The sequence below is a fragment of the Filicampus tigris genome, chromosome 11, assembly GCF_054856515.1.
Source record: "Filicampus tigris isolate MCC_2025a chromosome 11, RoL_Ftig_1.0, whole genome shotgun sequence".
NCBI lineage: Eukaryota > Metazoa > Chordata > Actinopteri > Syngnathiformes > Syngnathidae > Filicampus > Filicampus tigris.
Genome location: NC_141227.1, coordinates 13,371,235 through 13,394,973, shown reverse-complemented (window position 1 = coordinate 13,394,973; position 23,739 = coordinate 13,371,235). Strand labels below are relative to the sequence as shown.

The window sequence follows — 23,739 nt, the reverse complement described above, 5'->3', positions numbered from 1 at the left end:
AGACACAAATGTACTTAAATGTCATTTTAACAGCCCACATTGCCTATTTTGTTATTTAGCTGATAGCGGATTTCAGAAACACTAATTACAAACAAGATGTATGTCGATTTAAACCTTTATTCCCCTCTTCACCAAATACAGCACTTCCACCAATAATAATAATAATAATAACAATAATAATAATAATAATAATAATAATAAATGTTCTGTAATAAACAATACGAAACAGTATACAATATAATCCTGCCTGCGTTGTACAGTATAAGAGGAGACACATATTATAAGCAACATCAACAATATGGTAAACCTTTTCATCACATAGCAACTGCAAAATATTTGACAAAATACAACAAATAAGACCTCTCTGGTAAACAAGCACATAACCACTATTTAGTAGTGTTGCTTCTAAAATAGGCCCAATGAGGGGAGCCAGTGTGGAAAAGGTATACCTGTACTGCCACGAGCTCGAAGAACGGGAAAAAAATCCCATAAATAAGTACACTAAAAATAATATATTTCAGAAATTTAGTTGTAGAAACCGAATTACTGAAGATAAGTGAATGAAATGTGACTGTGGATGATTTATGTGCATTTGTACAGAACATTTGTATTCATTTTGCTCCACCAAGTACAGTTGACAGCTTCCACTCTAAACTGTCTGATTTAAGATTAATTCTCTGTCCCTGAAAGATTCTTCCATCATTTTATTCTTTTGATTTTTAATGTGTCAACACGTAATATTTGTAGCGGATAAACCAGTGGTAAAAACGTTTTGTATTTCAGCTGAAGTGATGACAGTTGAAGTGATAAGAAGCGGGACAAGCTACACAACAAAACAAGTGCTCATAAATCCACATGAGGCGGGGCGTAACTAGTCACATTTCCTGGTTTGGGTAATTCGTCACCAGTTCCCCGCGTTTCCAAAACACTCAGCCCGATTTGGCGGGATCGAACCGGGAAGAAGACGTTCTACAGACACAAGTCCGCCCATTACTTGCTCGGTAAATAACATCTAAATGTTATTACTTTGGCATCTGTTGTTCCAACACTGTTCATGCTTATGTTGCGTTTGTAACAAAGTGAACAGTAAGCTACCAAGCTTTAAATTCTAAAATTAATGTTGCCTTACAGTGTTAAGCTAAACTCGGTCTACTCTGACATGAAATGAACACCAAGCGATAAACTTGTTGCTAACTACTTTTACAGATAGTACAACAGTCACCGTCCTGATAGTTTGCAGATTCGCCATATGAAATCTTTCTACCGAGTGAGATTCCACTTTCGATGTGATGCCGAATGGTTTTTTGATGGCACAAAATACACTTTGGAGAACGAGTAGACCAGGAAGTGTAGCAGACAGCAGCTGCCATTTCATTGCTCGCTAAAAACACATGAACAAGTCTGTAACTAATATGTCTTCCTACGTTACCCGCATGATGAACAGAGTGCTCCTTTGGTCCTGTGTCTCAGAGGGTTAATTTACGAGCACAGGCTCTGCTCACATTATGGACATGATAACACCCACAATGCCGCCGCCAGCACCTGCCGGGAATTGCAATGGGTTGACACATGTAAAACGAAAGAAGCCTTCCATTAAAATAATTGTTTCAAGCAGGGGTGGGCAATTCCGACCCTCCGGTATCCTGCCTGTTTTCCATCTGTCCCTGCTGCAACACACCTGATTTGAATGATCATATAATCAGTAAGGTCTGCAGAAGCTGGATAACGATCCTGATTATTTTAATCAGATGGGTTGCACCAGGGTGACATAGAAAACATGCAGGATAGGGCCGGAATTGCCCACCCCTGCTTTAAAGGGAATTCAAGTCAAAAATATATTTACAGTAATATTAATATATTCTATGCAACCCCATTAGTCTAAACAAAGTATTCTGAATAATATTGTGTTTGTGGAATGTGATTTAAGCAGAAAAATCCACCTGTTTTCATCATCTCATGGGGTTCCCATTTTGCCTTGTAATGCCACTTGCTCTTGACTGTAACTGACCAAACTGTCATATGACCAAACCCAGAAAACATATTGTATTTCGTGAGCTGTGTTGGTCATTACCTGAGTCCTTAGGCATTGTGATGTAATCTTCAGACGGCAGCTAGTGGAAGTACAACAGAGAATCTTAGATGCATAAAAACGGTTGGGTCTTTCTGTTAAATTCATATTCCACAAACACAATATTAATCTGAATACCATGTTTAGACTCATGGGGGTGCATAGAGCATGTTATTGTAATGAAATCTTATGACTTGACTTCCTCTTTAAATTGGTTATGTTACACAAATAGCAGTAGTATGAGTTTTTGCAATAAACATTAATGGAATGATACTTTTGGTATCAAGTTATATTTGCCTGTTCTCCTGCCGTACATCTCAACATGCACCCTACTTGACTTATTTGTAGACATAATGGAGTTTCCCAGCAGACGGAGGAAGTTTGCCACCAATCCTCAGACGGAGCTCTACAGACTTCCTTTACAGTTCTATGGACAACCGCCACTCGAGAACATCTCTCTCAATGAATTTGAAACGTTTGCGGTGGAGAGATTGAAATGTAAGCACATGGCGAAAGACTTTTACATTTGCATATTACTTATCATCTGTCACCAAATCATGATGTTTTGTTTGTCTCATCTTTTATTGTCCCTGCAGTGTTGAAGACCGTTGAGAATTTGGGCGTGAGCTATGTGAAATTGTCTGAACAGTACATCAAGAAGTTGGACTTTGAGTTTAAAAACTTGAATTTTCCTTACAGAGTAGACGCTGTGAGTAGGGCTCTTGATAGTTGTGTTATTAGCATGTTACTTCAACATCATTAATGGTTTTGAGCCAATACGATTGCTATGTTTTTACTATAGGATGACAGAAAAAATCAGAGCGGGCCAAGTGAATACGAGAAACGAAGAAAGGACCACATCTCCCACTTCATTCTGAGACTCGCCTATTGCCAGACGTAATTGTTGTTTGCAAGTGTGCAGTGTCTCAATTAAACTGGAACCAAAGTCATTTTCATGCCGGATCTTTTATAGTGAGGATCTCCGAAGGTGGTTCATACAGCAGGAAGTGGATCTATTGCGCTACCGCTTCAATGACCTACATCCCAAACTAAAACTGCAGTTTCTTCACAAAAATAATCTGGAATATGATGCGGTAGGATTTTTTTTTTTCTTTTCGATAACCATTTAAAGCATTGCATTTTATTGTTTGTACTACAGGCCCTGTTGCTTATACTCGTTGTTAGAGATGGGCGATATATATCGTCATCGAGATCATCGTCAATCTTGCTTTCACGATGTGTAATTTTACATTGTCGAGTATTAATACTGCCTCAAAAAGCGAGTGAACCGACGGCCGCAAAGTACGATTAAATCCTGAAAATCAGTGTGCATTGACGGCAGAGGAAGAGGAAGTGATTAACATTCGCCGAATCAGCGGGCAGGACCCGATCACGTCTGTCTGCACTGCCGCCGAGCTGTGTCAAGTATGGAGGAGTGTCCAGCAGGGAATAATATTAAGGCGCGACTCTACATCGTCCGTAGTCTGTAAATGGTTTGGGGTTGACAAATCTGACGTTGGTGGGAATGACATTGTTAGATGTGCCAAAACGGTCACATCAAAGAGCAATTCTGTTGCACCACGAGCCATATGGGTTAGGAGGAAAACTTGGCGACCACGCAAGCATGCTAAACAAAAGCTTAAACGCACACTCAGAAAAATAGTCGCTGAGTGAACCAACAAATATAAACGCACGCACGCATTCTCTCACGCACAGACACACTCAGTACTTTAGCGAGCAAGTCGAACGTGACATCCTGGATGATCGGTTAACATTCAGTTTACACCCTTGTAGTCCGCATTATTCATAACTAGCCTGTATTCCCGAGGAGTTTGGTGCACAAAGTACGACGCGGCTTATTAGTGTGACGCCAGCATACACCCAAACATGAATAAAGTCACAAGTCTCCATATCACAGCGATGAATGAGTGTGAAAATGCACTTTTAGTTAAATTGTAGTTTTGTTATTCAACTTTATTCCGAATAGTACTTACTCCAGCTCAAAATGTCACATTATGGAATAACAGCAGAGACATTTCAATGACATAAATATTCCCAAAAATCAATGTAAGTCTATACATCATTTTTTTTATCTTTATTGTTAAATATTGTCATAGAATATCATTATGTTTTGCAGAAGCTGTATTTAGCAACTTAAAAGAGATGTTGTTCACAAACGCTGTCTATCCACAATTGGTGCAGATTTAAAATATTTTTTGTAGAATATCGTCAAATTATTGTTATCGAGTTTTTTGAAAAAATATCGAGATATATATTTTTTTGTCCATATCGCCCACCCCTACTTGTTGCTCATAAATACACTTCCATTATTTACTTTTACTATAAGGAGAGTTGAGGTTGAATTGAGGGGTTAGCAGGTCTTCCTTACAGTTCAGAGGTTTGGTGTTTGAATCTTGGTTCCGGCCTTTCCTGTTGATGTCATGAATTTTGAATCAATTATTATAATGCCTGCCACTTAAATATGCAGAGAAAATCTAATTTCCCTTCATGGTTATTTTGTAAAATAGGAAAAATCACCAAAACTGAGCTTCTAAACGTTTTCACTAGATGGTGCTGTTAGACTACAACAGCACACACAAACTGATTTCCAAGGAGTTTATTACATTTCTCTTGTTAGAAATAATTAACTATGTTGAACTATTCATGCGTAGTAATGTACTTGAAATGTATCAAATGAAATCTGCTTGAAATATGGAGATACCAAAGTTATACAAAATCTACATTGTTTAATAGAAGCTATAGCCACCTAATGTGAGCCACTCTTTTTGTACAACAACTAATGTACTGTACATTAAAGTAGTCATCGCCTTCATGACTGACACATTGATTTCAGATTTCTATGGAGGAGAAGCGAGCTCTGCAAGATAAACTTGTCAATTCCAGCTACGGCGTTAGTGGAATCACTGTGGAGGATCAAGATTTCTACAAGGTGAGTTTCTAAACTCTCACTAGTTTTTTTTCAGAGTTCTTCAAAACTGTAAAACCCCCCCAAAAAAAAAAAAAAAAAAAAAAAATGACGCTACTTCAGGGCAGTAAACTGGACTTACCTCTTCATTTTGTTCAGCTTCCTTAACTTTTTTTCCGGAGGCAGTGCATGATACTGAAATGAACAAGGAGAAATTTCCATAAGTAATAAGTATTTTTAATTTATTTTCATAAAATGATTAAGTCTTGCCTCTAAATTTATATTTGCAGCCTTAGCTGTGTTTATTTAGGTATTAAATGTTACCCGACTCTCAGTAAATCCTTGGTTACAAATACAATTTGAAGCTACAAAGGGATTAATGTTTTGACACATACGTTCACATATTGAAATACATTGTGTTTAAAAAAAAAAAAAAAAGAAATGTTTTAAAACACTGTTGCTCTGTTTCCTGTTCTCGAGGTTCCTTTCCAAGATGCTTTGGATCTGGTACGAACAAGGAAAGTCTACCTCAAAGCGGGCTACGTTTACATCCCTCACCAGGATATCGTCACCATTGTGCTCAACGATTTTCGCACAAGGTTGTCTAAAGCTCTTGCGGTAAGTGTCTTAAGCGCCGCAGCATTCGGGAAAGGTATCAGCTTTGAAGTCCTTAATGCTGTAGAAGAGCACAAACCTTTTTTGTACATGAGACCAGTTTCATATTGACAAATTTTCCACAGACTGATTTACTCATTTGCTCATGTACTCCTCTCCGGTCATAGTGACAGTTTTAAGAAATGAGACGACAAATAACAAATGAAAACTCCAAACGCTCCCTTTCAGCAATTGTTGCGCTTCAAGTAGTGATAGGGTTGATTCCCCTGTCATATTCACACATGGGTTCCAGATTAATTTATTTCCTATCCCAGAGTCTTTTGTGATTGGGAAGTATTACCGGTACTCAAACTCTTTGGAAAGTGATGTCAGGTGGTCATGCATGCTGGGAGAATGAAGGTGCAACTTTAATGCCCTTTATAAACCCTGCTACTGCATAAAACATGTAAACCAACTATGTGGTCACTCTCCATCCCCATAATTCCAGTTTGGCGTTCAAAGTAGCAATCTTGTCTTAAAACTTGAAAACTGTTGATGTTTTCCTTTGAAGTGAGAAATTTGAGTTTGTTGAGCAAGTTAAAATGTCACACAGTTAAAGAGACACTTGGATGAGCTTAACAGTGGCACATATAAAAGGTTTGCATGTAAAAATGACATCAGTACTAAAATGCTCCGCCCAAAAGTGATTTAAGGGCTTTTTTTGTGATTAGATTTACGTCAAATTGCCCCGCGGCGGGGCATGTTATTTTTTCGGTCTCAGCGGTCTACTTCACGGGAGTGAGGCAAGCGTGGTAATATTGCTCGCTTTGTCAGTTCTGTTGTCTAAAACGGCGACCGATCACCACCAAAATGCAAATGCACATTACTACTCTTGTCCACTTTAACCTGCGAAAGTAGAAAAGTGTTCTGCACAGTAGTTTGGATTTATTAAAAATAAAACGTGATGTCGCCATGTTCACCTTCACAAAATCAAAAAAACCATGGGGATCGCTTCTCCACTTACACAGGCTGAAGCGGACAAAAGCGAGAATGCGCACACGAACCCCGACTGCTTATATTTCGGACATTTAGCTACGCTAAACTCGTGTCAACTCTCGGGAGGCAGACGGCGACTGGCAGCGGGGCAAGCAATCAGGCAAGCATGGATCTTTATTTCCCCACCCCCTTCCCTCCCCGGCTAGTAGTAGAATAACGGTACAGCCAATAGCAACAACTAGCTTCAGGTAACGGCCTTGTCTGGCGAAAGATGGCTACCTCTGCGTACAAGACAAGGTATTTTAGGCTTATCAAACAGATGTGAATTAAGGACATTGCTTTGGTGCGGTTAATAACTTTAAACACATCTTGCAAAACACCGTTAAGCTCAGGTGACTGGTTTGGACCCGCCAGCATTTCCCTAGGCATGACACAATGTGGACATTCACATTCAAAAGCGACCGCCCTGATCCGTGTCGTCAGACTTGAAAGCCGTACAGTCAGTTGTCTTTGAGTCGTCACGATTATGTAATCATTCAAGGAATGCAATAGTTCAGAAGTGGTGGTGTTGGGTGGCAAAATAGTGTTACATGGCAAATTCTCATGCACAACCCTCTTTAGGGTTAGGGTTAGAAAAAAGAAATCACACACAGAATCACATTCCGTGGTGACTCATTTATCATTTCGAATAACTGCGCCTCAACGTCCTCTGCTATTTCAGCATTTCTTCTTATGGTGCTAGCTGAAAGAGGGATATTTGCCACATTTGTTTCACTGCACCATCTCCCAAAAAGTGTCCTTGGTAGCAGGCAGACTCTATTCTTCCCCAATAGTAAGGGAGGGCTCTAAGCTTTAGCATAGCAGTCCGCAACTAAGAATGATGACTTTAGTGCAGACACATTTGTTAGAAGTGCCCCTATGACCCCTCAATAATTGTTTATGTCCTTCATGTTGATGTTTTTTTGTTTGAAAAAAAATTCCAAGGTCCTGTCTACAAGTTGGGTGTTTTTTCTCAATGTGCCAAAGCAGTTTTGAGGGTTTCATGGCTTCATTAACTAGTCGGTCACTGCAAACATTGCATAGCTGGTGTGGAACTTGTTTCACCTGTTGTCATGAACTTATAACTTAGGTAGGTGTCTTGGTGCTTTTCTTGTAATTTGCAGCTTTATTTATTATAGGAAGTCTGTGACGCTTCTTCAGCACCATCGTTTTTAGGTTTCTTCCCAAAACTGCTATCTTGTGCATTAATTTTTTTGCAAAAATTTCCAAGGATTAGTGTCAAATGGTGCGCCAGAGTCAAGAGCTGAAGAGCTTTTGTGAGGCTAGGGAGGAAAACTAGGGAGTTATTCCCCCCCCCCAAAAAATCTTAGACTAATGACAAATACAAAATAATAGCTTTTTTTTTTTTTTTTTTTTTTCTTCCCCTGTGTGGGCCCAGTGCCAAATGACCCACAGACTGGCTCCAGTGAAGGACTCATGCTCTAGTTTGCTTCTGGGCAAACCTTTTTTTTTTTTTTCAGGTAACAAAATTGATTTAATTAATGAGCGGTGGTTGCTTTCATCCTGTATAGGCTGACATTAAAGGACATAATTTACAATGTTAACAAGCCTGTCATAGGTATTCTAAACATCTTACAGTGCATCATTACTTTGCATTGTCTCTTCAATATCCCCCTGCATGTGACCCCATTCCCACTGACTATTCCGTGTTTGCGATGGCTGTGATTGTATGTGCTGTGCTGCAGCTCTGCTTGCTTGCCTCAGTGCCCTGAGTGCTGGTAAAGAAACACAGGGTTCAAATGAGGGAAACACGTGTGTCCACATGACACAAGATGTCTGCAGGGTGGATTGGGCATAGCAAGGCTGTATCCACCCCCCACACATGGATACAATGTGGTTGTGGGCATGGAAGGTACAATGTTGATATGCACTGCATCGAATGCCCTCGGGCTCGATGCAACATCGTGCAATATGATGTTTTGGGGGGAGCTGCAGGCATTTTCTCTAAAATGCTGTATGTGACAAGACACTGAGGTCCAGTTTTGTAGTGATGAGAGTTTGCAACTAGGGGGCAAACAAAAGCAATACTGCTTTATTGTTATGAATAGATATACAGGTACCGAGCCTGGGGTATAGTTTTTCTGCTAGAAAGACGTTATTATTTATAGCAGGAAGGATGTGTTTTCACCCTTTAAGCCTCTGTGACCTGTTGGTTTACAGGATGAATACTTTCCCTTCATATTACGACATTATATTGTATACCCATAAATCAAAAATAATAAATTACTTTGATTTGTCTTCAGGACTATTAAAATAAATGTTTGCTTACTCACAAGTGGAACTTTATCACCATCAAGGGGGGTTATGTTTTCATCTGTCTGGTTTGTCTGTTTGCAGAATTCCACAAATACGGTACTCTTCAATTGTTATCCAGGGTGAACTATGGGAAAAAGAAGAGCACATTACATCACAGTGGATCAATTTCCCACTTTTTACATCGAGATTTTTTTTTCAATTTCACTGTGAATAACACAGTAAAGTACCTGTAAATAAAAAATAAATGTCTTGGAAAAGAGTGTTGTTAGCGGCACTGTCAAATTTGACTGATTATAAATGCCAAGTCTATAAATGAGGCTTCAAAATAGGCTTGCCTCGACTCTCAAACAGCATGTCCGCTGAATGTGCTGAACCATGCCCCGCTCAATTGTCAATTGTCAATCAAATTGCACGGCTACAGCCTGAAAAATAGATGCTATTTCTCCTGACAATCCCTGAGAATAAACCTCGACGTTCCTCTCAGTCTGCAGAGAAATAGTAATTTCTTCCTCCCATGTCTACAAGTTATCTATATGTATTAGTCTAGCATAACCTAATGTTAGCTTCTTAAAGTTGGACTATCAGTAAACATATCCAACATATTTTGTCACTTAATCGGGTAGTTGACTCAAGCTCTCATATAATGGGGGCAGCAGGGGACAAAAAACAGTTTAACGCTGTATTTTCACAATTCAGTGCTATATAGAAGTGTTGAATGGCGAATCAACCTTGATTTGTCAACTGTGAGTGCTAAACATTTCAGTGTGCAACAAGTCACTGTTATTTGTTAAACTGGGCTGCATATGTCTGTCAAGGGACTGGCCGCCGTCTTTTTCAAATTGGAAAAGCAAATGAGAAACCAATGTAAGTGCACAATTAAGTGTAATGGCTCATGTCGTCCACTGGGGACACTGGGTGGCTGTTTTAACGTACCTCTAGTAAAAGGATGATGATTGCTCCTGGTTGCGTCTTTGTTTTTTGTGTTATATGAAGCATTACGTGGCTGTGTAAGACTGAATTAGAGGAAGTATTCATTAAATTGTAGCCGTGTTTGCAAGGAGAACAATCCATAAAGCAAAGTTTTTTTTTAAACAGACTTATGGGGTTAGGATGCCAATTAATTACAAGCAGAGCACATTGAAATTCTGATTGTTGGCCATTCAGTCAAAATGTTGAATTCTCATTTTGTTGACTCATATTTTGTCCCCCCACACAAGAAAATACAGCCAAGCTACAAATCCATGTCGTTGTGTTCTACTTTGTAATTAATTCTCTCCACGGCACTTAATCTTCGCCCTCAACCTGCCGTGTTCGGCTCTTCTCATCCTTCGACCCACCCTGTTTACCATTACTCAAACGATGCCAATCTCTCCCGCAGCTGACGGCGCGTTCGCTACCAGCGGTGCATTCTGATGAACGGCTCCAGCCGCTCCTTAACCACCTCAGGTAAGCGAGGGGATTCATAACTTTTAGCTGCCCCGTTTCTTCCTAAAGGACCTGCTACGGAATAAGCTTTTGGCACCAAAGGGTATTTGTGGTTCAGAGGTTTTACACACATGCACGCAAACAGAGAGCCCACCCACCCAGCAAAAATTGGTTGAAAAGACGTAGAAAAGACGTCACTTATGTCCGTTCAAAAAACGTCCGAACTTGGTTGAAAAGTGAAAGGTGAAAAGACGTAATTTTCATGTCGTTGAAAAGACTTCTTTATAAAGACATCCTTTTACACTCTAATTTTGGTTGAAATGTGAAAAACAGAGCTGGGCAGTCCGTCCCAGGGCCGGACCGGACCCATTTTTGGGGCCAAGGGCGTGTGCATGATGAACACAACAAAAGTTCCATAAATCACACAGTATAAACAAACAGTATGATTGTGTCACTTTATTTTCTCCACGCAATTGTGTATTCTTTAATAAATTCTCCCTTGTTGTTGATTAACTTAATTAAAAAGCAATCAAATTGTTCATTTAATCATTGCCTTGTATTAACCTAAACTAAGGAGCATTTGTCTGTACAAACTGATGAAAACCACCCACTGGAAAGACGAACACCATCGGAAAATCAATACCAAAGTAAGCAGCTCAGAATATAGCGAGGGTGTCATTTTTGGGATAAAGGGAAGCACATTAATATGGTGGGGGAAGCCATACTGGCTCATTGTGATGAGAATTAGTGGGCAGCTTGTTGCGATTAGTGGGCAGTCCCCTAATCTGTGGTGGCGGTGCATAATACAATGAAAGGCACTGCCACTTGACAGTGCCGAAATCTACTGATAAGAGTCACTGCTTTTAGAGCTGCAGTCCTTTTTGAGGTTCCCGATGAGGTCTGTGTGGCAACTTATGCAGCATGCATAGCTTACGACCGCCCCCATCAGAATTCTCAAGACCACTTTATAAAGCATATCATTTCTGTCAGTCTGTGCGCTAAATCATGTCTGTTACCCTTGTGTGAGTGTGAGTGTGTGAGGGTATGCGTGTGTGTGTGTGTCAAACAATTCAAATTGTCCCTGAAACAGGGTTCTACATTAACAGTGGCACAGGGCACTGTCTCGGGTCACCTGAACTTCACACTTGTTCTTGCTTTTTTTTTAATGTTTAATAGTCAATATTTTGAGTTGTGTCCACTTAAAGGGGAAGTCAGTCCCTAAATGTTCTTTACAATAATATTTTCTATGTAGGCCCACGAGTTAAAACACGGCATTCTGATTAATATTGTGTTTGTGGAATATGAGGTAGGCAATAAATTCAACACATTTTTGCTGCTATTTTGCCACTTGTTGTCGACTGAAAATGACATCACCGTTGCTCAGGACTACAAAACAGGAAAACAAGTGAGCCGTGATTGGTCGTTACCTGAGCCCTGAGCAACTGTGATGTCCTTTTTAATCGGCAGAAGTGACAAAATGGCCGCCCCCTGAGATGGCTAAAGACGGGTGGATTTTGCTGCATAACTCATCTTCCACAAACGCATTATTCATCAGAATGCCATGTTTAGACTAGTGAAGGTGCATATAACATTGTATTGCAAATTATTTTTGGGGGTTGACTTCCACTTTAGATTGGTCAATCATCATTGATATCTTTATTGCACTGTATGTATTTGTGTGTCAGGTTAAACCCTTCCATAAGAAGAGCTCACAAAATGTCAAATGTTAAATATATGGTTAGATTTTATATCTGGGGGGGCATAACATGCAAAAAATAGTAACGACACAAACATATTTTCTTAAAGGCTTAAATAATAAAGTATAAAGATGCTAAATGTTAATCATTGAAACTTATTGTTTTCTTGAATATGCAGGGCCAATGCCAGTTCTGACAGGGCTACTGCCCCAAAATGACCGTAATTTAGGACCCTATTGAAGGCTATTTTATTGTGAACATTTTGAACAGTAACTTTACATTTTTCCTGTGAATGCTTGCTTTTTACTTTGAACTGCTCATTATTGTGCCATTAGTGCATTCTGTGTACTGTATACACATAATTTATATAAACATGTTTTCCTTGATTAGCCATTCCTATTTGGGGCAGGACTACAGCATCCAGAAGAATGTTGGTAAAATCTCCTTGGAACAAATTGATTCAGTAAGTTGCTTGGAATCTCGTTTTGCTTGAGTTGCCGAAATGATGCTAGTCCGTTCGCTAACCAGTTCTTATTGTCCATTTCCAGCTGTCAGGCAAATCCTTCCCTCTGTGCATGAGGCAGCTCCATCAGTCCTTAAGAGAGAACCACCACCTCCGCCATGGTGGCCGCATGCAGTACGGCCTATTCCTCAAGGGCATCGGCCTCTCTCTGGAGCAGGCGCTGCAGTTCTGGAGGTCGGAATTCATTAGAGGCAAAGTGGACGCAGACAAGGTTAATAGCTTTATGGTTTTTTTTAGTTGTTTACTCTCCCCAATCAAAGTCTGTATCGGTTGTTGTGGATGAGGCACGGTGATTTGAATGGCTGCTGTGACCTTCTTCAAAAAATATTTTTACCTTGTAGCACTTAGAAAAGAATTTTCAAAGTTTCTAAAAAGAGCCCTGGACAAGGGGCGTTTGCATAAATGTCCTTTGTTTTCCAAAAAGTTACTGATCCGTTATCATTTAATTGTTTTAGACTGTGCTGCACAATCCAGGGGTAAGTGTTAGATATTACTCAAGAAAGGTGGCCTTCCACGATTAAATTTTTATTCCTTGGAGAAATTATTTGAGAGAACCACTCATGTGAAGGCAGTGAAACTGAAGTCTCTGAGCGCTGTCACATTCAAATGCAAAAGCCAAATGTCCCAAAATAAAGGAACTCCAGCCTAATGATTGTTGAGGTAAAAAAGGATAGCAACATGTACATGCAGCAATGTGAAAGGCCGTATATCAGCTGAAACTAGCCCGTGAAGAATGTTTTGGTGAAGTGGTGTTATTGGCGCATTAGCTTTTTATTTACAAATATTTCATTTAAAAAAAAATGTTTAATTTGACTTTGTACTACAGCCTATTTAGGCAACAACCTCGGTGCGGATATATTTAATGTTCCAAATAATTTTCTAGGCGTGCTGTCCATTTCGTTGCTGCTGACAGTTTGTTAGTGTTTTACATCAACCTTCATTGGCTTTGCTTTAACTTCTGGCGATGTCTTTGCTGGTTAACAAATGCTCTTTTACTGCTATTGTTTCTATTACCTCAATGGCTTAAAAGTAAATTACACTTCACAGCTGCAGGAGAGAGCCATAAGCAAAACAAAAAAAATCTTCTCCTCTAAACAAGATGCAGTATGTTCTGTCTAGGCTGCGATTCATGAAAATATAGCTCGTTCTTCATTCATATTGTAAAGAATGGGCTCTGCTCCTCTAATGTTATTTGCAGCCAGCACCTGTATTGCAGTCTAATGTAATACCTTTGGGAAAATGAATCGCGTTGTGGTTCCATAGCTCATTTCTGAATCCACGTCAAGGATTGTCAATAGTAGTTGTTTTTTGAATTCATTTTTGCACTTACCAAGCAATGCTTATTATTTTTGGATTCATGCTGCCGTGCCCGGCTGTTTCTTATTCCAAATTCACACCGGCAGAATAATTCACAACTTGCTCATCACTTTTCTTCTTCCGTCCCTCGCGTCTTCTGCCATCTGGTCGTGTGACTACTTGAGCGCATTACATTTATAGCAGTCTTAGCTCAACTGTGAATTCCCAGTGCTATTTTCCCTCCTACATGACAGCACTGACCCGCTCGCCGTGCTCGCAATGTATGTTTTGCGTGAGCACAACTTGTGTCAGAGGTTGGTCTTCGTGGCGGGCTGCTCAAAGCCGCCTCATTAGTATGCGAAAAGCACATCGCAAGCAACAGGAGCCAACGATGCTGAAAGGGAGGACGTGAGGGAGAGGCGATGGGATATGAGAAAAAAACGGATGAAATCCATACCCACTGTGCATTGTCTTGTATCGCAATTTGGATGTTAGTGCGGCACGTGTGGAGCAACACATCTGGAACATTGGGCTGTGTGGGCTGTAGACTTTGGGTTAAACTGCTGTACGTTTTACATCTGCTGATATAATTGACTTAATTGATTTACACAACTCGACAGCAGTATTCATTTTACAGGCAGCATTTCCTCCACGGTCTCTTTCCAAAAGCACTTGTAAATATGCATTATTCACTCCCATAACTGCTCCCTAATACTTTATGACCACAGAGGGGTTTTTTTTTAGGTTTTTTTTGTATTAGCTTACCAGTGTTTTCTAGCACACAAGCAGTCATTTTCTTTCATTTATAGGACCACGATTATCTTATTATTTCAGGCCCCTTCAGCTTTAAAAGGAAATATGGGTTTGGAGAGAAAAAAACACGCACACCACCACCACCAGTGGACGGTTTAAAAGTATAAATTGTTAATAGTTGCAAGTTAGCAATTGTGAAATGGGTTGCTGAGATTGTAGTGATATTTGATTAATTATTGATTTAAGAATTGTATCACAGTACTTTTATCTGTGTTGTGTATGTGAAACATTTGGGCTTTTACATCTTAAGAGGCATCCATTTGAGTTTGATTTTAACCTAGAAAGAAGCCATTGATTTAACACAGTAAATGGTAATTAATATTTCTGTTTTCCCTCTATAGTTGATTGGTATTTGAACAAAACAAATCATGCATAACATGCATCCTCTTGTGAAACCAGAGTTACGTATTGGGCCTGGAGTAAAACACTTTTGTAATTAAGTATTTCTTCACAAGATATGATGCGTATTTGAGCGACTGAGTCATTCGCTTGCCCCCTCGTAGTTGGAAATGCAACTTTTAACGTGTGCCTCTGCAACTTGTTAGCAGTATATAACTCTCGTACCTCCGTTGTGAGCGTGGAAATGCCTGTGGTGCAGATTATAAATGGGAGTATTTTAATGAAATTACATCCAAGACAGATTGGACCTCGAGGGAGATCAGTCACTATGGACTGTGTCTAAGAAGCCATGCCAAGTGTACTGTATATACACGCGCACACACACACACACACACACACACTCGCGCGCACTTGCACATAATCCCTTTGATTGTGTCCTATTTTTCTGTCTCAGGCGCCGCAGGTTTTTGTGAATGTGTCCTCATGGCGAGGATGATCAAGAGCTCATGCGCCAAGATGCGCGCAAGCTACAGCTCTGCTCTTTAAATACGGCTTTTGTACTCATGTTTTTATTTCTTCCTGCCTCTTAGGTGTTAACGCTGCCAGTTTGGAGGTCAGTTATATTGGGGTACATCCAGGATTATCAAGAACGCAGTTGGAGATTAAATGGCAAACTTTAGGGCAGGGGGTTGAAACTAATTGTGTCACATCAGTTTCAATTATTCCATTCATTAATATATTATTATTATGGGTTAGAACATCATCGCTTGTAAGTGGCTTGCCGTGGAACGTCAGAAATCTAGAGATGGTCAAGAGCAGGGTGGGAAATTAATTTTTCGAAGGGGCCATGTGAGAGAATAAATTGATTGTCGAGGGCCACACCAACATGCTAACCTTAGTTGTATTAAATATGAATTTAATGTCTTGTTATGAAGCAGTAAATTATATTCATAAGATACCATGTGTAGCTATGGTGCATGTTATGATTTGGAAAAAAAAATAAAATAAAAACATTAAAAAATTATAATTAAGCACTTATCTGACATATCTATAACATATTAACATTACATTGCTATTTAAAGGGGAAGTCACCCCAAAAATGTTCATTACAATATGTTCTATGCAGGCCCACTAGTCGAAACATGGCATTCTGATTTATTGCGTTTGTGTAGTATGAGTTAAGCAGTAAAATTCACCAGTTTTTTTCTTCATCTCAGGGTGCGGCCATTTTGCCACTTTCTGTTCTGAAAATGATATCACAGTTGCTCAGGGATTGACCAGTCATGGCTCAGTTTCAGAAAACAGGTGAGCTGTGATTAGTCTATGATTAGAATTACCTGAGCAACTGTGATGTCATTTTCAGTCGACAGAAGTGACAAAATGGCCACCCCCTGAGATGGCTAAAAACGATTTTGCTGCTTAACACATATTCCACAACACAATATTAATCAGAATGCCTTGTTTTCAACTAGTGGGCCTGTATAGAACATATTCTTGAAAAAAATATGATTAGGTTGACTTTCTCTTTAAAAAAGAATTTAAGATGTTTTGGGTCAAAATGACTTGGTGGAGAAGATTTAAGGAAAGCATAGAAAAGACAAAATTCAATCAAAATTTCTGAAAATAGTTACTTTTCAGACCATGCTTAACTCGGTGTGTATCGGATGTTATGATGTCCTAATGATTCCACCTAATACCCATTAAACACACTTAAGTGGAAGCGGAGTGTCAGTGTTCATCTTAATAAAGGAGGTGGGATTCCTCAACACTGGAGATTACCTCACGAATCCTGAGAGGTTTTCAATAATTAATACTAGATTTATTGTACTTGGAGAAAATTTGATGTATTTTAAATTGCCATGCTAGATTGTTACATTAGCAAGTTCAGGGGTTTTATTGCAGCATGAAAGTGTTATCGTCTGTGCGAAGGTAGGAGCGTGCCGGGTGTTTTACTGCTGGAGTTTTAGAAGCGGGCAACCTTAATTCACTTTTAATGTCTGTACACTGCTGCGTCGTGTTCGAAAGTGATCCATTGTGCGCCCTGTGAGTGCTCCCCCCGTAACCGCATGTTCTTTGGCAGCTCACATCTAAATTCCTTGGTCAAGACAAAAGCGTGGAAAGGCAAAGATGGCCATGTTTGCCATCATTCAAGCTTTACTTCCGCCACAGGTTCCCTCTAATAGCTTCATGTTTCATTGAGGCAAAACAAAGTGTCAACAATGGCATGATGTATAACATCTCTTTCTCCCCTCCCAACCTGACCCCCCCCCCAAACACTTTTTGCTTTGTTTCTTAGTTTGACAAAGCGTACGCTTACAGCATCCGCCACATGTTTGGCAAAGAAGGCAAGAGGACGGACTACACCCCCTATAGCTGCATGAAAGTGATTTTGTCAAACCCGCCCAGCCATGGTGACCATCATGGTGAGTTCACAGCTATTTAAATGGAAAGGGAAAAGTCCACTAAGCAGTGTAAACACTTTTAAAATCCAAACCAATTGAGAGACCCTACACATAAGGTAATGTAACAGCCATGTGTCCCAATACTTTTGTCCATATCCAGTATTGTACATACTGTATTCATCTTTTTTTGCTTTGCCATGCTCTATAGCTATATTATGTTTTTTGAAGAGCTCATGTTTATTTTGTATTTGTAGGGTGTCCGTTTCGTCACAGTGACCCGGAGCTGCTGAAGCAGAAGCTTCAGTTCTACAAGGTGTCCCCAAGTGGGATCAGCCAGGTGGGTCCTCAGGCCAATATTGTCACTCCCGATCCCTTTGTGCGGCCATCAAAATCACTATAGGGAACCCAACCTTCCCATAGTGTTTAATGTGCCATTGGGCAAAAATAAGATGTTTCAAGTTTATTTTAGGAAGGTCCAACTATGTCCTTCTACCTTTCCCCGCAGATAATGGACCTTGTCAAAGGGATGCACTACCAGCTGGCCTGCCAAAAGTACTTTGAGCTGACCCACAATGTGAGTAGACTCTTTGTGAAGCTGGAGGTAACCATGGAAACAGGAGGAAGAGACTTGACCTCTGTTGTAAAATCTCCATTGCCCACTACATGTAAGGGTGGTGTGTCACAGAAATGTCACAAAAATGATTAATATTAAAATGATCAGAGGTGGTCATTTTACAAAATTTTGCTGGTCCCACATCCATCAGCGGCCAGGGTACTGTCCATCATTCGTCAGTCCATCATTTTCCATGACAAACTGTAATCGTCAGTCAGTTCGACAGTTAAATCCATCTGTTAGTCTGTCATACTCAGAAGTATTTTGTTCCGTCAGTCGTTCCTCCCCAAAAATGGGCTTCCGCCAGTGACGGACAAACGGTCTGTCAGTAACGGATGACAATTACACTGACGGATGAAAACCCTATTCCGTCATTCGTCAGTGCGTCTTTTTTAAAAGCTGTCCCGTCAACCGTTAGCAAAACGGTCGTCCGTCAGTGATGGACTGACGGACCGTTTCGTCACTCAGACGGAATGCCCACCTCTGGAAATGATGACTTTGCTTCAATTTCCTCTCAAGTTGACTTACCAGGTGTGACATACGGGCCCTGTTTAATTGAACAAAAACCTGATATACTGCCAGACGTGCCTTATTCTGTTGTGTTATTTATTTTTTTAATGCCAGGTGGAGGATGCCAATTTCTCCCTCAGTCACCCCAACCAGTACTTTGTGGAGAGCCAGAAGGTTTTAGGGGGAGGCAAAGATGCCAAGTGCGAGATGGTGGACACCCCGCAGAGGTCACAGGGAAATTCTGCGTCTAAAAACTCTGCTGCTGCTCCAGAGAAGGCGACAACGAACATAAATGCATCTCAGGATTTGTCCGAAATGACAGAAGATCTGGACTCGTACTTTCAAGATGTCTGATTTGTTCTTTTCCCGCATGGAGTAAATACGTTTTGTTTTTTTTCCTATGTAGATTTTTTTTTTTTTTTTTTTAAACCTTCACTCTTAAGTTGCTTTGCCTTCCTCATTAAATGTCTTTTCAGTATGTTGACACTGCATTATTCTTGTTCCAAGTTGACTTGATGGTGCTTTGGCGTGAGTTCTGGTTCTGATGGTGCTAACTAGAACATTTCCCAGCTGCTTCAGTCATATCAATGCACTATATTTGCTGGCAAGAGTGCGGATGAATGGTGGCAGCTGGTTGGATGGAAATAAACAATTCCCTCAGTTGTATTATGCCGTGTGCCCCGGGAATATTGCTTCACGGTGCAAAATATACTAGCATATGTAGTCTGCTTGCAAACGTTTTACCCCTTCTTAATAAGATGTGAAAAATGGTAGCTGTCTAAAAGTCAGAACCTTTTGTCCTTCGTGAATATTTGGCAATGCAGCTCATCTCACTTTTTCAGAAATCGAAGTTTTGTTCTTGTCAGCATTAAAATAAACAAACAACAAAAAAGGGATTAATAAGAGATCCAATGAGAGGCTCCGACTAGTCAGCCCTTGATTATATGAATATCTAGGCGCTCCCCCAAGGAGTGGCACCTTGAATAGTTAAGTAAAGCCTTCTGCTAAACGATTCATTTTCTAACTAATTGAATACCTCCTGGTGGTGGTGAAAATTAAAAATCAATGTGTTGCTCCTGCGCTCTGTGTTCCGGAATTTATTGCTCTTGCCTTCCACCACTCTCAGCACACGAACTCCAGCGCAGCACGCATAGCTTCAGTTGGGTTTAACAGTCAAGCACGGTGCTTGACTTTATCCAAGTAGATAACAGTGGTGTCAGCAAGAGAACATCGCTTGAGTTCTGGTAGTGTGACACTGCAGCCAGGGAAATCTGCCACTTGAATGGAGAACTGTCTTGAGTTTAGTGTAGAAGCTAAAATATATCATTTGATTGCATATATATATTATGTATATTTTATATATATATATGTATATAAATAATACATTGTCGCTGTCCTGTGAAAAACACATCTCCAATTTTGGACACTTAATTTTCACTTTAATGCGACGTCTGTAACGCGGAAACATGATTCAGGTAAAAATAAGAAAACGAAAAAAAAATGGAGATAAGTGTTTTTCACAGGACAGCAACAATATATATTGCGCACGTATTGTGAATATTTGAAATCATGCAATCATTAAAAACTAAGTAAATCTAATTTCTATTTTTGGAGCGCACGCCTGGCGAAAATACCAGCCGCCATTTTCAAAGACCTCAATTCTCTTATAAGATTAACTGAGCCCCAACTGATCCGACATGATCAAGCACTGGGCGACAGAGGCAAGAAAAGAACTCCCTCTTGGGAAGAACCTCAAGCAGACCCAAAACTTAATCTGGGGCAGCCATCTGCCTGGAATGGTTGGGTTAGAGAGTGGAGAAAAGGAAAGACAGACAGAGAGAGAGAGAGTGAGAGCACAAGTGAGAGGGAGAAAGACAGCGATATAGCCAACCGTCAATTGATCCAAACAGTCCATCAGTGTCTGACACTAGGGGCATTAGGCCACAAAAAATGAATACGGCTATAGCTCATCCCTGACCATATGCTTTATAAAACCGGAATGATTTCAGTTTGCTCTTAAATAATGAGAGAGTGTCAGCCTCAGGGGCCGGCTCAGGGAGCAGATTCCGTAGAACGGGTGCCTGATAACTGAAAGTTCTACCTTCTCTTCTATTTTTGCAGATTCAGGGCACCCCAAGTGAATTTGTGTTATGGGAGCGAAGCGCTTTAGTAGGTTCGTAAGGCACCAGGAGTTGTTTAATGTATGGTGTTGCTTGATCATTTAACGTTTTATAGGTGAGCAGGATTTTAAAATCAATTCTAAATTTTATGGGAAGCCAGTGTAGTGAGGCTAACACTGAGGAGATATGGTATATTCTCCTCATTCTAGTTAGTAATCGTACTACAGCATTCTGACCAGATGGAGATTCTTTAATGACTCACTAGAGTCTATAACCGTTTTAACACTAGAAACACTGACTCTGAGGTGATGGGGTTGAGGAAAATCACTTTAGTATTAGTTCAGAAGTAGGACATTTTCAGTCACCCAATGCCTCATTGCTTTAAAAAAATTTCCTCAGGTTTCATAGATAGAGCTGCGTGTCTTTGGCGTACCAGTGGAAACTGACTGTGTTTTCTAATACGACCCAATTTGAAGCTTGTAAATACCAAAGAGTGCTAGTTCAAGTACCGACCAGTGTGGGACACCAAAATTAAGCTACATGAGCATTCTTTTTTGACAGTATTTACAAATTGTAAGATGCCTGACAAGTATGATTTAAACCAGTTTGGGGCAGTAATAGTCTGTAATACCAATGGGATACTCTAATGTATGTAAAATGATTTGGTGGTCGAGTGTGCCAAAGGCAGTCAGCCTGTAGTTGTCATGTTGCCACATGCACAACACAAAGAGCTTTGGATTGGGATTTGAAAAGCCTGAAAAAAAGCAAGGGGAAATTCATGAAAAACTATTCTTTCTGTAATAAAAGCTAAAGGCTCTCGAACAAAATACTGAAGGATGTTTGTGTGCCGGGTCGTGAAATTACCACCTGGCTTTCATCAAATGCGTATTACCTGTATTATGAAATATTAAAAAGAGAAGCATAGAAAATCCTCAGCGGTCCTTACTCAAAGCGTTGCTTTATCTACGCTGTCTCTGCGTCTGTAGGGATTCCAATCACCAACAATGACAATTCACCTATAAGAATGTGAAGCTTTTAAGTCGGTTTGATATTGCGCAGAGCTGGGCATTTTACTAAAAATTGAGCGTCCCTTATTAATCATCCGTCTGGAGCGTGGGTACCCTTCCATCGTCCGTCATTCACCTTTTTTTTCGGGGGAAAAAAATTAGTCCCCATCTATAGGCCCGGTCCGCCTCTAATTTTAGACTTCCCCTTTAACATTTTAACTTCCCAGATAGTCATCCGTGAATAAAGAGGAGTGAACTACTTTCAAATAAAATCAAATAGAAAGCAAAAAAAGTGAATTTGAATCTTAAATTATTTGTAATGAGCTGTCAAAAACTTTCCTAAATCATACTAAATTCCAATTTCTGGAATCGTTATCATTGCTTCCCTTCACTGACATACAGTCCCATATTTGCTGGTCCAACCGAAAATCCAAAGAAAACTCAAAATCTCGCTCACTTGATATCTCACTCTGATGTCACACATGACAAAGGTTTGGTCTCAAAGTTTGGTTTCACTCTTATTTTTATCCAACTTATATACACTCTTGGATAGTAACATTAAGTACACTCATTAATCTGGATTGATTCACACCGTCTATCAGGACATTTAATTTGCAAAGTATTGAGATAAACAGTTCAGAAAATGGATGGATATTCATGTCATAAAAAAGAATGGAAAGTAGAAGAAGCTTGAGTTGTTGAGCGGTTCGAAGGTCCTCTCACTTCTCTCTGTAGAGAAGTTGAAAGCCAACCCAATTATCAAAGGAATGACGCGTGTGTGTATGTGTCAGGGGTGGGCGTACAGTAATGGCCCCGACATTCAAGCAGCTGAATTCATGTGCCGATTCCCTGCAGGGGTTGTCAGGTAGGTAGAGCACAAGAGCTTGCTTATTCGTCATGGATTGACACAAGTGTTAGTGGCCAAAACAGACAGGAAATAAGAATCTGTGCGATAGCCTGAGGGGGAACCGATGTTGAAAACAATTCCCTGGATTTCCCGTTTGACGTTGATAGATTGATGAGCTCTAGCTCAAAGCCGTCCACCAGATTGCTACCTGGAGATTGATGGATGCAAAAAGAAAGTTTTCCTTTCTCCGCATTTCCAGGTTAGATATCCTCCTAGAGGGGTTCTTCCTTACAAATTCTAGTAAGATAGAAGGCTGTAAAAATGGCCGTTTGTTTCACTTCATTGGTTCTTATTGTAGTCTCCTAGTAATCTCAAAGATGGTTGTGATTGGTTCGTTAGCTCTAACCTCTTCAGAAGTCGTTAGAAGTAGAGGTGGCACATGGCCCAAGGAAGAACTCATTCAGTTTTGGTGTGGAACTATAAAAAAGTGTGTCTTCAGGATGTAGTATTCTACTTATAACAGTATATATACAGTGTGTATGTGTGTGTGTGTGTGTGTGTATATATATATATCATATATATATATATATATATATATATATGGGCAGAATTTTATACTCCTGCAAAGGAGTGCAGCGGTTCTAGTGATTATAGTCAGTCATTGTCAATGCCCACAAAGCATGACACCAAACCATCCTTCTCCAATATGTCTTAAGTTCGGCCCCTCACGTAATGCTCAATTTGTACACAGCTGAAAAATGAAATTGTTTTCAAAGCTTCACACGTTCCAAAACATTTAATTTATCACTGCAAGACCTTCGTGTCCACACAATTTATTCGCACCATTAAATCCCACCTGACACTGGACATGTATTGAAGAATGAACGGTTACAGGAATGATAGCTTGAAGAGACAGCGTTGAAAAGAGAGGCCCCGCCTCTCACGCAGCTGCACTGGGTAATCTTTTTCTTGTGGTCCGTAGATTCACTCCCTCGTGAGGCCTTTTTTTTTTTCTTCACCGCTCACATACATTTTTCATCTTCACAGCTCCACCAGCAGCTCTCACAATAGAAGTGCAATTTTCCCTTTCCTCGTGATTGTCAGTCGCTTGACAGTGCAGGTAGCTTGCACACGTGGGCAGATTTTGTGGCTGCAGTGCAAGCTGCAAAAGCACTGACACCACAGGATTTTAACACCTGAACAGGTTTTAAAAGTACACACTGATGATGACTCAATATTTTTAATAA

At 40.1% G+C, this 23,739-nt stretch overlaps 1 protein-coding gene across 1 annotated transcript; it reads left to right on the top strand.

Moving 5' to 3' along the window:
* Positions 1-859: 859 nt before the first annotated feature.
* Positions 860-19,186, top strand: prim2 (DNA primase subunit 2). Its single transcript, XM_086045016.1, has 14 exons — positions 860-1,001; positions 2,417-2,566; positions 2,665-2,777; positions 2,871-2,965; positions 3,042-3,162; positions 4,923-5,018; positions 5,475-5,612; positions 10,279-10,346; positions 12,413-12,485; positions 12,571-12,756; positions 17,290-17,416; positions 17,650-17,732; positions 17,901-17,969; positions 18,633-19,186. Exons 2-14 carry the CDS (start codon positions 2,422-2,424, stop codon positions 18,870-18,872), a joined length of 1,554 nt encoding a protein of 517 aa, XP_085901142.1. The 5' UTR covers positions 860-1,001; positions 2,417-2,421; the 3' UTR covers positions 18,873-19,186.
* The last annotated feature ends 4,553 nt before the right edge of the window (positions 19,187-23,739 follow it).